The sequence below is a fragment of the Gambusia affinis genome, linkage group LG11, assembly GCF_019740435.1.
Source record: "Gambusia affinis linkage group LG11, SWU_Gaff_1.0, whole genome shotgun sequence".
Lineage (NCBI taxonomy): Eukaryota > Metazoa > Chordata > Actinopteri > Cyprinodontiformes > Poeciliidae > Gambusia > Gambusia affinis.
This window is the reverse complement of record NC_057878.1, coordinates 8,915,190-8,929,351: the sequence shown is the minus strand read 5'-3', so window position 1 is coordinate 8,929,351 and position 14,162 is coordinate 8,915,190. Positions and strand designations below refer to the sequence as shown.

The 14,162-nt window shown below is 38.2% G+C and overlaps 2 protein-coding genes across 5 annotated transcripts; both read left to right on the top strand.

The window, feature by feature from the left end:
• The first annotated feature begins 950 nt into the window (after positions 1–950).
• upf3a (UPF3A regulator of nonsense mediated mRNA decay) lies at positions 951–6,543 on the top strand. 4 transcript variants are annotated; one of them, XM_044132059.1, is made up of 10 exons: positions 951–1,162; positions 2,322–2,428; positions 2,516–2,622; positions 2,831–2,929; positions 3,100–3,210; positions 3,928–3,983; positions 4,063–4,221; positions 4,328–4,461; positions 5,208–5,508; positions 6,118–6,543. In XM_044132059.1, exons 1-10 carry the CDS (start codon positions 1,022–1,024, stop codon positions 6,304–6,306), a joined length of 1,404 nt encoding a protein of 467 aa, XP_043987994.1. In that variant the 5' UTR covers positions 951–1,021; the 3' UTR covers positions 6,307–6,543. The 4 variants fall into 4 exon arrangements, with proteins under 4 accessions (XP_043987994.1, XP_043987993.1, XP_043987996.1 ...); XM_044132058.1 differs by having other exon boundaries at positions 5,205–5,508; XM_044132061.1 differs by having other exon boundaries at positions 952–1,162; positions 5,208–5,496.
• Positions 6,544–7,883: 1,340 nt separating this feature from the next.
• On the top strand, positions 7,884–13,902 carry p2ry8 (P2Y receptor family member 8). Its single transcript, XM_044132062.1, has 3 exons — positions 7,884–9,058; positions 11,204–11,522; positions 11,844–13,902. Exons 2-3 carry the CDS (start codon positions 11,230–11,232, stop codon positions 12,538–12,540), a joined length of 990 nt encoding a protein of 329 aa, XP_043987997.1. The 5' UTR covers positions 7,884–9,058; positions 11,204–11,229; the 3' UTR covers positions 12,541–13,902.
• The last annotated feature ends 260 nt before the right edge of the window (positions 13,903–14,162 follow it).

The window sequence follows — 14,162 nt, the reverse complement described above, 5'->3', positions numbered from 1 at the left end:
AATAAGTAAAATTTAGAAAAGCATGGAAACATTATGCCAACTGGTTAAATCTGGATTGAATACGTAGATGTTTAAAACAGGTTGTGATTTAAGAAACTTTTATTTGGAAAATATCTATATACATATTCTTGGGTTTGTTGAAATCAATTCATTCATTCACCCGTATATCCAAATTCTATTTTATCAGATCAATATTTTTAATATTTTATCATTGAGAAGGCGTGTATTCAATTGTGGAAGGGGCAACGGAAGGAGGGGCTCACCTAGGGAGGCATTCATACAAAAACCGCCACTGGTGACAACTCTCCTAAATCCTGTGTGCAAACCGAGATGAAGCACGTCTTTCAATGGATGTCGTGCCTGTTAGTTGGATTAGAAATGGGTTATACTCCGTCCAGGTCGACCAGCATTTACACCAACGATCGGATCTGTCAAGATCCGGAAACCTGTTCCTCTGTTGTTCCCAACTTGAAGAACTCTGTATCCACACCTGAGGGACCCCGGCTGCGTTTCGATACCAGCAGTGGAAAGCGTACATTACTGAATGGTGAGTTTATGGGTTCAGTGAAAAATCAGAGGTAGAAAACTTGACTTTTTGCTTTGGTGAAATGCAACCTTGTAAGGGATTGTGACAGATGAGCATTTATTTTAAGTTCCCTTCCGAGATTCCTACAGGCAGGTGAGGAACCAGTCTGGAGAACTTGACTCCTGCAGCTCTTGTTCTATCCGAGAGCCAATCAGAACCACCAGTCTCCAGGCAGCTGAAACAGACCGATCTCAAACTGGATAAGTTCAGGTGAAGTTCGTTTTTATTTGTATTTTTTCAGAGGATTAGTATTCATTCACATACAGTGTGAATGGAGAATTCAGAAAATGTTACACACAATTGAATAACCAGAAAGCATTGTAAAAGCCGTTAAATAAAAAGCATTTTCTTACCACTCGCGATATTTGACTCTTATAATCTCGCGAGGACACGGTAACGCTTAACACCAAGCGAATTTGATGGCAATGGGAAGAAATGAGGTCTGATAAGGACCAAATGACCGCGGGTAAGGAGAAAAGCATATTCGAGATACAATTAAAAGACGTCCCAAGAGAGCAAGAAAACATTCCCGCCAACGCTAAGCCGAAAGAAGAGAAGAAGGAGGTTTTCACCAAGGTACGTAGCCGAGCTGTTGTTTACGAACAGACATGGAGACTGGAGGTGGAGGAAAGGATGTTTCAGCACCAAGGATAGCAACAGGATCAGAAAAGGGGAATTTTAGGAAGCAGTGGAAAAACTACGGCTCTTATTTTATTCTTTTCTCCCTTTTGAATTATTTTTTTATGTTTCTGATATGAAGCTAACATTAACAGGTGACAGTCGAACGAAGAAATCCTGTAAACGCTGCACAGCGGAATATCCTGTTATTCCTTCATTTAAAATAAATAAATAAATAAAAATACGAAGCTTATTTATTTAATTTTTTCCCTTCTATTTCAAGAAGTCGCAAACTGCATCGTATTCTACAATACTGTCCAGAACCAGCCGAGGTATAAGTGAACTAAGTCACTGTTTAGCCTACCGGAACAGCAGGGGGGAACCCAGGAGCTCTTGATGACTCACACAATATGTAAATCAAAATCTGTTAAAGCAGAAGTTTTAATGTTGTTTGTAGTTCATGAACCACCTTTTAAAGAATCTAAGCTTTTAAACAAACTGACATGTATTGATATATTGTAAAGCATTGTGAGACCTTTCATTTTGAGCTCTACTTATGTGCAATGAACATAAGGCTATTGATGTTTATATATTGATACACAAGAAATATTGTGCATCAGTACGGTGGCATTGACTTTCCAATCTTATTAATTATGAAAATTGGCAGTTAAACATTAACTCTGATTAGTATTTGCTTTTTTCTTTGTGTGTTGAGTCTTTGTCATTCCATATGATTATTATTAATATATTTACAGTATGTGTTACAAATACATCAATGCTATCACTGGCTTGTGCAACCTTCTGCCAAAACAATACTTAATGTTGTCCTGTAACATTTTTCAGTATGGTTTTGACCATTCTACTTTCCACAATCTCTCTAGATACAAAAAAGCTTAATTCATTTGAAGGCTTTTTACATGTTTACCAGGGGAGCCAATAGATAGCAGCTTTCCAAACAGCAGAGATGTATATATCATCCAAATAATGACTGTGTTCAGTCACGTCCCTTCATATCAGTAACATGGGGTTACTGACTTGTTATCAGATGAATTGATTGATTGACAGTCATTCTTACGCCAAAGAAGGTAAAATTCATTTCCTCCACTTTTTTTTTTAGGTGGTGATTCGAAGACTCCCTCCTAACCTGTCGAAGGAACAACTGGAAGAGCTTCTCAGTCCTCTTCCATCTTATGACTACTTTGAGTTTTTCCCAGCAGATCAAAGGTATGATGAGGTTTTATAGCTCTGTGGTTCAATAGTCCACTTTTTTCATCCCCGTTTATTGACCGGTTTTTGTTTTTGCCTTCGCAGTCTCTACCCCCACCTGTTCTCCCGAGCTTATATCAACTTTAAAAGCACAGAAGACATCCTGCTGTTCAGGGATCGATTTGATGGCTATGTCTTCATTGACAACAAGGGTATTTTAATTCTTTCTAAGCCCATTTTGACTGTGTTGACAGCTTTAGCCTTGAATGTTGACTTGCAGCGTTCAGCTATAAGAAATACAAACAGCATCTTTGGAGCTAAATGTTGACTTTTATGAAGGTGAATTAGAACATTTGTTGCCATTGTTACCTTTTGACAGCTGGTCTAATAAATTCGACTCGTATTTCAATATTTACCCAGGTCAGGAATATCCTGCTGTGGTAGAGTTTGCGCCTTTCCAGAAGATTTCCAAAAAGAAGCTGAAGAAGAAAGATGCCAAAGCCGGAAGCATTGAAGAAGGTAGGAAAATGGAGATCAATTCTCATTAAATGTACTGATCTTGTGTGGCATTTACATTATTCGTGCATGAATTTAGAATGAATTCAGCAAAGACAAGTTTAGCGTATAGATTTTTTAAACTGTATTTCATGTCCCTTCTTTTTTCTTCTTCTTCTTTGAATTTCACTAAGACCCAGAATACAAGCGGTTTTTGGAAAACTACTCCTGTGATGAGGAGAAGTCCATGGCTAATCCTGAGATACTTCTTGGGGAGATAGAAGCTAAGACCAGAGAGCTCATTGGTACAATATCACACATTTTGGACATTTAATTTTTTTTAATTATTATTTTGACTTTAGCCTCTTTCTGGCCTTATCATTTTTAATATTTCTACAACCAGAAAAAATGCAGCTCAGTAGCAAATTGACAATATATAGAGAAATAAGTAAAACCAAAATCACAATCCTATCACACTTACTTTTTTCAAAACAAAATAATATCCAAAATACCAACAGTAAGATGATATTAAAATTATATGATAAATTACATTTCACTATATTTACTTTATGTGTTTTATATTTGTTTGTTGCCTGACAGGTGATGCTTTGTTTTGTTTTTAAAGCTAAAATGTTGGGAAACGAAGAAAGAAAAACACCCATCTATATTTGCAGGACAGATTTTTATCTGCTCTTCTTGTCTGTTGGAATGAATTTGTCTTGTTTTAATTGAAAAGTCTTTCTCCAGACATGTCAAAGGTTTTACTTCAGGTATATTGTTTAATATCCACATCAATTTGATGTGAGTGACTCTAATTTCAAGTACTAATAACAAAGGAGTATAAGCTTATTTGGACAATGCTCTCACCAGCTCCTCCTTATCTTTTGCATCCAAAATACTAAACGTTACCTCATGTCCAAAATTGACAAAAATAATTATTGCATTTCTTTGCAGCTTACTTAAAGTGAATGTCACTCTAAGAAATCAACTCAATTTTTGATTCTTTCTCCGTTTGCGTTTAGCCAAACGAACAACACCTCTCCTGGAGTACATCAAAAATAAGAAAATCGAAAAACAGGTGAGACAGAAGCACGGTTGTAAAGGCGAGAGCTAAAACAAACAAAGGAATCATTTTCTGTGCATCACGCTTTCACCAGAGGATAAGAGAGGAGAAGAGAGAAGAGAGGAGAAGAAGGGAGCTTGAAAAGAAAAGGCAACGGGAGGAGGAGAAGCGAAAGCGGCGAGAGGAGGAGAGACGCAAGCGAAAAGAGGGAGAGAAGCAGAAGAAACTGTCCGATAAAGACATCAAAATTAAGGTTGCTCCTCATTTCTGAAGAAAATACCTTTTACCAGCTTTTTGTCTTTCCGTTTCAACTAAATAACTCAGAGCCGTGTATTTTGTGATTTTTTTTGCGTCCATAGCTCCTAAAGAAGAGCGACAGAGACGATGATGTTGATTCAGACCGAATGAAGGAAAAAAGTGAGCCTTGTGAGGCAGGTGTGGGCAAGTGGGAGAAAACGGGAGGACAAATGAAGTCAAAAGAACCAAAAGAAAAGTAAGAAACACCTAATGCATGAAATGAACAAGTGGTTTGCAACAGTTTATTTTTTATCCTTAATGAAAGCCAAAGGACAAACCAGCTTCATCCCTTCCCCAGAATGGAAAAGTTTTCAAAAAGTACTTCTCTTGTGGTTGTATTTGCATTAATGATATATTTGCATATATGCCACCTCATTTGATCTGAGTGTGTCACTTACTGTCCAACTAATTTAATCTTCGTTAAACCAACATAGCTGGCAGTTGGCCAGAAATGAAAAACATGTGTGAAACGTCTTGCAGGGCAAGTATCAAAACATTGCATATGTGTATATATATATAAAAAAAGTCTTGCTAATATTTCAAGAAAGTATTGATGTAACTTTTAGGAAAATGTGAGAGTTTTGAAAGCAATCTTTTGATAACTAAAGTGGACATAACTCACTACCAGCTACTTTTTTACTGTTACTGTATTTTCAGTATTTCCATACAGCTGTAAATATTTCCACAACGAAAGAAAAAATATTGTTATTCAGTCTTTAAACTTTAGGCTGACGTGCAATAAGTTACTTGAAGCCTTAAGGGTACAGCTGTGAAGCTAATATTGTCATTAAATATCCTTAAATTGTATGTTATTTGCTTGTGCAAACCTTTTATTGATTTTATACCGGTATTTGATTGGGTTGAGCGATGACCCTGAATTCCTCCTTTGTGTTACTCCCAGCTTTGCTGTAATACACATTTCAATATACATTTGACCAGCAGAGGTCAGGCTGAGAGCGACAAAGAGCAGAGAGATCTGCACGGCCGCAGGCAGAGAGATAAGGACCACCGCGGCAAGGACGAGGAGAGAAAACGGCAACGACACCACTACGAATTCGATAAGTTCATGCGGCGGAAAGACGAGACCAAATGGGGGAAGGGCTACTGCCAGGACCGAGCCAAGAAAGAGGGCCATCATCATGGCTATTCTTACTGTCCTGACGGGGCAGACAAAATGGGAAAGGAGGACAGGGAGGACCTGAGCAACAGAAAGGAACGCCTCCGAAACAAGGTGAGCGAGAAGGTGAGCATGAGATTGAGCAGGAAGGTGCTTCCAGATGTCCCTCGTGATGCTCAACGCCTGTGAGGAAATCGCAGTGGAACACAAATAATCGCGTTTGGTTTTGGTCTTCTGATTCACTTAAATCTCCAACATATTTTTCAGAAGGTTCTGTGGTATTTTAGGGCAGAGGGTGAGAATTAATGGCAAAATGTATAGAGTTGCAAAAGACTTAGGTGGAAGTTTACCTTCCAGGGCAGTGATCTTAAACACAGTGAGAGAGAAACCTATGTGCTAGAAGTCAATGTCCAGACCTAAATCTGATTGAAAATCTGTGAAACGATTTAAAAGTCTACTTTTTGTTACTTTACCTCACACAAACCCCTTTTGTGTGTGGTCGTAACACAACAAACTGTGAGAAAGTTCAGGGGGTAGATATCACTTTTGGAAGACATTGTAAGAAAGTTTAGTTACTTTCTTTACTCACTGAGGTGCTAAAATGCATTTTAGCACCTCAAAATGTGAAAGAGTTCAAGATGTACAAGTAGCTTTTGCATTACACACTCTGTGCATCTGTGAATTCTGACTTGGCCTTGTTTTTATTTGACATCGCTCTCTCTCCCCATCCTGCAGGACCGTCCTGCCATGCAGCTCTATCAGCCCGGCGCGCGCAACAGGAAGCGCATGAGTTTGGCTAATAAAGGCTATGACTGCCTCCCTATTGGCCATTCCCCCGAATGCAGGACGGAGCATTGTTATGAGGTTGTTGCCATGACAGCGGAGATACAAAGAGGGTTTGAGAAAAGCAAAGACGAGCAGTGAATACTCTAGGTCTCAAGAGGAAAGTAATGGGGCATAACAATCTGTTTTAAAGGGAAGCTGCTGCCATTGGTTGACTGATTTCTTTCTTCCTGTTTAATGAAATTGTATCTGTGGAACTTTCTTCCTACTATCTGGCTTTCAGGCCTGTCGACTTTTAAGGTACTCTACTCTCGCTCTTTGTGGTAAAGAAGTGTCTCAATAAAGACATCCAGGAAAAAATTACTTTCAAGACGATGACCTTGCCTTCTGCATGAGAACTTCTTTCCAACACCTGGTATATTTTGTCATTTGTGTTGTTTTTAGTTGTCTTATATATTTCTATTAATATAAAGCTATTGTTGGTAAAACTGACAGACAACAGATCTTTTAAAAAGTAGGGTAAGAAATGTCCTTTATTATATGTACAGGCGACCAGCAGACTTAAAATTGATTATAAAATCAAATTTCAATGCCACGATTTATCTATTTATTTATTTTTGTCAGTATTGCTTTGTACGTAATCAACTACAGTGCCACAAGAAAGTATCCTTTTATGCTTTTCCATATCTTATTGCATTAGATTTGTCTTAAAACTGATTTGAGTGTAGTTTAAAAAAAAAAATAGCTTACTATATTTAGTTTAGCTATAGTATAATTTTCTATGAAAATGTTAAAACACGTTCACCGACAATTTTGTAAGTAAGAAAAGAAAACAAACAAATATAGTAGGTGCATGAGTATTCACTACATCGGATCACAACTGATCGCAGTAACGTTTGTTGAATTTTGTGGTTGAACGTGATTGCTAATAGGACACATTTGTCCATACAAGGTCCTACAGTTGACAGAGCAGAGCAAAAACCAAGCAGTGAAGTCAAAGGAGATTTCTGTAAGAGCCCCAAAGACTGGATTTTATTAAATCACAAAAACTGACATGCATCACCACTGTCAGTTTTTGGTAATGCATCAACGGAAGCCTTTTCATAAATTTGGCCACCTGACCCGATACTCTGAACCTCAGACGAAAGTGAAAAAAAACAAATCTTCCAGCAAAGCAATGACACAAAGCACACAGTCAGAATGCCAAGGAAGGAGCGTCAGGGGGAAACTGAATGTTCTCGAGTCATCCAGACAGAACCCGGACTTGAATCCAGTTGAATATTTCCTGAAATACCTGAAAATGACTGGCGACCAACACTACCCATCCAGCCTGACTAACCCTGAGAGGATATATGCATTAAAAACAAGGTGGAAATACCCCCAAAACAGTGGTGCCGTGCTTATGTACTTACTATATTAAAATACATTTTTTAGAAATATGCGAAATGTCTAAAAAAAACTTTGTAATGGAGCAGGTTAAAAAGGGGAACAAAACTCATATTGGTTTTGAAATGAAGCTGTAGTCAAATTGTGGAACAGGCAAGCTGTTGTGAATATTTTCTGGTGGCACTGCAACAGATGAAAATAACATTTAAAACATTTTGGATTGATTAGTGACATGATTTTAAAAAAATATATATATATATTTATTTTATTGCTGTCAACAAAATAAACTGTCATTAAATTAATTTTAAAAGCCTTCCATTATGTGAATAGACGGTATGTGAATGATTTTTGTCTTTCTGCTTTCAGGTTTTTTCGTGTGTTGAACTGTGAGAAAATAAATGTCTGCAGTTTAAAGACGCATTTAGCTTGGATTCGGTTATTTTGGTTGTTTTTTGGGCGAGGCTGTTTTAGCTCCCAAACTGCTTATTCTGCACATGAAATGAGTCACTTACAGTCAGAGCTGTCGAGGACCGACCTGCCCTTCTCACTCTGAGTGAGCCAGAAGGCTGATGTGGTGTGTGTAGCGGGTGTGCTGCCATACACAGGCCTTCCTTTTTAAATCATTTTGTGTTGCAGCAAATTATTATTATTCTCCGTGTTATCTTTTGTCCTGCTCAGAGAGATAAACATGAAGCATGCCTGACAAACTTTCGCCTAGATAAAGCAGAACTATGACAATCAACAGGAAACCAGTCGCATCAGAGCACACGTTGCATGAACCCGTGAGCAAGCCCCAACTATCACATTCTGCCTTCACTTTAAAGCAGACTTTCTCGCAGATCACTTATATTTGTTTGTATATTGTATCTGGGTGTGTATTTAGAAGCTAAGAAGGTAAATGACTTCACTGTTCTGATCTATATTGTTTGCAGGTATTGTTGAACTGGTGTGAACTCACACTCTTTTTGTATTAGTAAAGCAGGTGCTCATAACAGAAAGTGATATCATCACACATGGCATGTTGGGATTTCCCTTACAATTCATATTTGCGTTTTGGTTTTGTTTGTTTTTTTTTTGTTTTTTTTGTTTCCATTGCGGTTCACCATAAGCTCTTTATACGGATCCACTGTGTTTTACTTTTGTATAATGTACTCTGAAAATGTACGAGTTAGTTAGTAGTGGAAAACATTAACATCATGGGAGAAAGAATGCAAGATGAACGATTCGCATGAACAATGCGAGTGTTCCACATATCAATGTCTGTTGTGTAGGAAACCTTTGATATGACTGTGCCTCGAGCTTCGATTTCAACCGTGAATCAAACATGTGGCCGTTACTACAGTTGGGAGGATGACGGTTGTCACATGGTGCATTTCCTCTCAGTGGCACTCTATCAAGTTTAGACCCCATTTCCTCACCAGCCTTCCTCAGTCAATGCATCTGTCCCTCCATCTACAACTGCCACACACGTGCCCACCTGCCTAATTTGCCTCGCTGCTGACAAAAGGTACGTTTTCAACTACCAAATTTTATCAGTACCAAACTTTTTGTTACTTACAATTCAGTGTTAATGTTAATGTGTTCTCTTTGGCACCATTTGTTTGCTTTTAGTTCTTTGCTTCTATCATCCGTACATTGTGTTATTGTATGGATGTGCGATGGAACTACATAGGGAGTCTAATTTGGACAACATGTGGCGTTCTTGTTTGTACTGAGTTACTCAACATGAACAACAGCAGACAAGTGAACGTTTTGTACTTTTTCTTTTGATAACATGTACTCAACCGGGCACAATGATAACAAGTAAACAGCCAAAGTGATTTAGTTTGAATAGTATGAGGAAATCAAAGATATTATTGTCGTGATATTATACACGGTGCAGTATTGAGTCATTGCTCTACTTTTCCTTTTTTCTTTTATTGCCAGATTTTGCTTTAGAGTGATACACAGAGTAGATCAATGATTTCTGCATAGCTTTCAAAGAATTTTCGTCAGGTTTTCTCGGTTGTTTTATTTTTTTTTATTTTTCTTCTGTGTACTTAAAATAGTACAAGCCTGGTTCCTCAATTATTATGTAAAATCGACTTCCTGATCTATTCCCTCATCAAAAACAGACTTGGAGTGTTGCTTTGGCTCCTTTGACCCCTTGGAGCTGCAGTCTCCAAGAGGAGCTTCTGCCTCACAGAGCACCTCTCCCCCGAACTCCTCCTCTCTGCTCCTACCGACTAGCGTCAGCAGCAATTAACAAGCACCTGGCAGAACTGCCCATTTGCTGAGCTTATCAGATGGACTGCTTCTCAGTGCAAGCGCTCTTAAGAATGTTGTTAAAAACTTGATGAAAAAACATTGTTGTGATGACATGCTGAAGGTGGTGTCAAAAAGAGCAGGAGCTTTTGAAAGAGACAGAGTTTTTTTTTTTCGAGGCAATATCAAATTCCTTTTAAGTTGCGTTTGAGATTTACGGCATTTTTATGACAACTTAGGGAAACGCAGCTACTTGATTGTGCTATAAAATGGCGCTGTGTGGCTGGAAAATACTTAAAATTGTATCTGTAATTATAGACGATAGGCCAGAAGTTATTGCACAAATAATTACAAGCCTGGTTGTAGCTCAGTTTTAACACTCTATTTAGCATTAGCAGCATAAAAAATATAGTGTTCGTACATGAATCTTGTATGCTCAGCTGTGCCTGTTGTCTCTAATTTACAACAAACACCTTTTTCTATTAAATGGGCTATGTTCAAATTAAGAATCTGTTTGTTTTACAATCTGCTTGACGGCAACAATACACTCAATTAGATTTTGAGTTATTTCAAATAAAAGGAAACAGTAAATGGTCCATGTGTTGCAGTGCACTAAAACTAATTTTCACTATGTTTCTCCAAAGACTTGCCCAAGGGACAGTGTTGCAAGAAAATGAAATCTACTCAATCTTAGGCAGTGTAGACTGCAAATGGTTAAGGGAACTAAGTGGAGAGCTGGTGATGATTATTAAGACACAAAGACAACAAGGATGTGTCTCAGCTTTTTTGACAACCTGAAACCTCTTGTACCACCTACACCATACCCACCACATTGGAGAGAAAGTGTTTGCGTACCATACCCATGCTGACATCCTGACCCATGCTGACATCCTGACTTCAAACCACTCGCTGGGACTGACGAGATATGACTTTCTCTTGTCAGTTGGAGACGTGTCAGAGCCAGATTTAATTTTGAAATCCACATTTTAAAACTTTGCAATTGTATAACAGGTGCCCAGAGTTTGCATACCTTACCACAGATTGTGCATGCCCTTTTCCTGTGTGAAAACTCCACCCGTTTGCATGTGCTTTCTTCTCGCACACAAACAACCCAGGCTGATAGAACCTGAATTTCATTTTCACACCTTAGCATCAAAAAAGATATGCGTTGCATGCATCACATCAGAGAAGCTGGCTCGTTTTTAAAAAATTCTCCCCCCTCTTGTGGTTTCTGGTACGTCATGTTTTTTTCCTGCTTTTTCATTCTGATTTTACAAAAGTAACAAGATGTTCGATAAAAAATCTGCTTGTCATCGCTATATATCTGATGTTATCTTGTAGAAAGATGAACATGACTACCAAGGACTAAATAAAAAAAGCAACTCTCGTGTTGATTTTTGTCACACAGGTTATAGGAGACCATTCCATCCCATCATGACGGGGAATTCCAGCAGGACGCAGCTCGATAACGCCACCCTGTCACTGTTTCGAGATGTGAACACCAGCACTATCATATCTGTTATATACGTGCTTGTCACTATCATCAACTGGGTGGGAAACGGCCTATCAATATGGCTCCTGCTGTTTCGTACCTCACCAAAAACGCCCTCCATCATATTCATGATTAATCTAACCCTCACCGACTTGGCTCTTGGCTCCGCCCTCCCCTTTCAAATCGCCTACCAGCTCCAAGGATACAACTGGAGATTGGGGTCCAATATGTGCAGGTATTAATGCTTTTCAAGAAGAGCGTTCTTTTTCTTTTCCATTGAAAAAATATGGTTAGACTTTATCACTGCAATAAAATTGCTGTTTTAAAAACTAATATTTGTTCAGATAAAATTTGCAGGTTAGTCATTTGACTTCTCAATCTACTTCTAATGTTCAACCGACTGAACTCTGAAAGTAACTTTGTTTAATTTCAAAGCAGATTAAGTCTCTTTTAATTGTTGCCAAAATGTCACACCTTTTCCCTGCTTTTCTTAAACCTGTATAATCAAACACAGTCTTTTGCTCTTTGTTTTTTTCTTTTTGCATCCCCCTTGCAGCTTCATGACCCTCGTTTTTTACGCCAATATGTATTGTTCTATCCTGACGATGATGGCCATCGGCATTGACCGCTACCTGGGCATCGTGAAGCCCATGATGTTCCGGAAGAACAAGAAGAGAAAGTCTATTGCTGTCATCAGCTGCCTTCTGATGTGGGGTTTGGTCCTGGGTGTCTTGTACCCTCTCATGACCACTGACCTGACCTTTGAGGTCCCGGAGCTCCAGATCACCACATGCTTTGACGTGCTGAAAAAAAGCATGCTGCCGTCCGTGGGTGCCTGGGCCACTTTCCTGTTCAGCATGGTGTTTCTTCTCTTCCTTTTTCCTTTCTGTGTCACAATGTTCTGCTACATTAGCGTCATATACAAGCTGTCCAGTGATTCCAAGACTGTCCAGAAAGGGAGGGCCATACGTTTGGCTGTTGTCGTTCTGCTGGTCTTTGTGGTCTGCTTTGCTCCCAACAACATCCTCTTATTGGCTCACAGTGTCCTTAGACTCTTCTATGACAAGTCTGTGTACATGGCCTACAAGCTTTCTCTCTGCTTTAGCTGTCTGAATAGCTGTTTGGATCCTTTCATTTATTACTTTGCTTCAAAAGATTTCAGGCAGAAGCTGAGAGAGATAATGAACCTGCAGAGCGTGAGTAGTGCAGACTCTATAAGGATGGACAACAAAGAGACTTTGTACTCTGGATAAGCAGATTTCTAAGGTGAAGAAACATATTCAGGTGCCTTTGCGATGCCGTAACTACCCTAACAATGCGAAAACTAAAGAAAGACTTGCGAAAGAAAACAAGTCACTGAAGGAAAGAAGGGGTTTTGGGATCTTGCAACATATGTTCTTGGTCCATATTGCAAAATCTTCATACATCTATCTCTTCCTTTAGCAATAGCTTTTAAGGTTTAAGCTGCTGGATAGTGACTAAAATGTTATTGCTCCAATCATAGTTTGTGTGTTTTCTCCATTTTAAATGTAATCAAGTGGTTGGGAAATTGCGGAGTGCCACAAGCATATATGTTGGGGCCCGCAGTCTTTTAGCTTGTGCACCAATCATCAGATCTTCCATAGATGTTAGAAATTGCAACCTGATATCTGCAGATGTTGCAGTCATACACACAAAATAACAATGATGAATGAGTGACTGTTAGGATTGTTGCACAAAACGGGCAGTTTCTCAGCTTACACAAACAGAATGTATTTTACAAAAATCCTATGAAAGATCTATCCAAATATTGGTATTATTTTTATATAAATTGGGCTGAACAAGTATGGATGTCAAAAAGTGTTTTAAGAAGTTGTATGGTAGTACAATGAAATATAATGTAAGAAGCATAAAGGTCAGAAACTAGTTGTCTGTGTCAATCAGTCCTTGCCCTGCTTACTGTAAACAAGCAACTTCAAAGCCCATAACATCACTTTATAGTCAAGCCTTCATAAAACAAATTCTTTTATCTGTTTTATGATTATACTTTATTATAAACAAACTCTGTACTCAGACGGTTGGCTTGCTTTTAAATTTGTTAAAAAAATATAATGGAGTCATCCTGGAGGATTTTAAACAACATTCAGACAGTGAGATCTTCAAAGTTTCCTCAGTGTAGAATCTTGTTATTCAATACATACTAACTAAAATAAGATTTAGAACATTTTACGTTACGTGAACCAATAGGATTTGCTGCTGTTTAAATGAAAGAGTGATAAACATCAACCAACAGCATGTGCTGATATTTAACATCGCATCATGGCTGTTAGTTTTGCAAAAATATGTAGCATCCAGAACTGTGAACTGTTGTAAAAATGTACATATTATGTTAGCCTAACATCCCCAAATACCTTTTATCTTATGGTTGTCGTTTTTTTTTTTTTTTTTATCTGTTTATAAAAATGTCAGTGTTCTGTGGTGTGCAAATGTCTGAAATTGGCAATGTTGTCCTTTTGTTTTATTGAAGTATTTTAAATGATTTCCTCTCTGTTTTCAGGATTTTTTGTATAAAGTAATTTCTCTCTTTTGTTGTTGTTGTTGTTGCTGTTAATAATATTAAAGCATTATTAATATTGCTTTTTTCGTTAGTAAACAGTAGAGTGTATGTGTACCTTAACAGTCAGACTGGAAATCTGCTGAGGAGTTAAAAATAAGCAAATGGAGGTATTTGACAAGGTTTGGGTGCTCAAATATTGTGCCAGACAAGTGAAAAAAAAATTGTATAATGCAGCCCCAACGCCATTTTTAGTACTTTGAATGAAGAGACCAAAGCTCATCGGAGTAGATAAACAGCTGCATGGCAGTGGTTGTCTTGAGGTTTTAATTCAATTTCCAG

Excerpts from the sequence above, each read along its gene's own strand:
- upf3a (XM_044132058.1), top strand. The coding sequence starts at position 1,022 with ATGAGGTCTGATAAGGACCAAATGACCGCGGGTAAGGAGAAAAGCATA. Across the intron at positions 2,623-2,830 it reads TGTCTTCATTGACAACAAGG|GTCAGGAATATCCTGCTGTG; the intron begins GTATTTTAATTC and ends ATATTTACCCAG. Across the intron at positions 3,984-4,062 it reads ATAAGAAAATCGAAAAACAG|AGGATAAGAGAGGAGAAGAG; the intron begins GTGAGACAGAAG and ends CGCTTTCACCAG.
- p2ry8 (XM_044132062.1), top strand. The coding sequence starts at position 11,230 with ATGACGGGGAATTCCAGCAGGACGCAGCTCGATAACGCCACCCTGTCA. Across the intron at positions 11,523-11,843 it reads TTGGGGTCCAATATGTGCAG|CTTCATGACCCTCGTTTTTT; the intron begins GTATTAATGCTT and ends TCCCCCTTGCAG.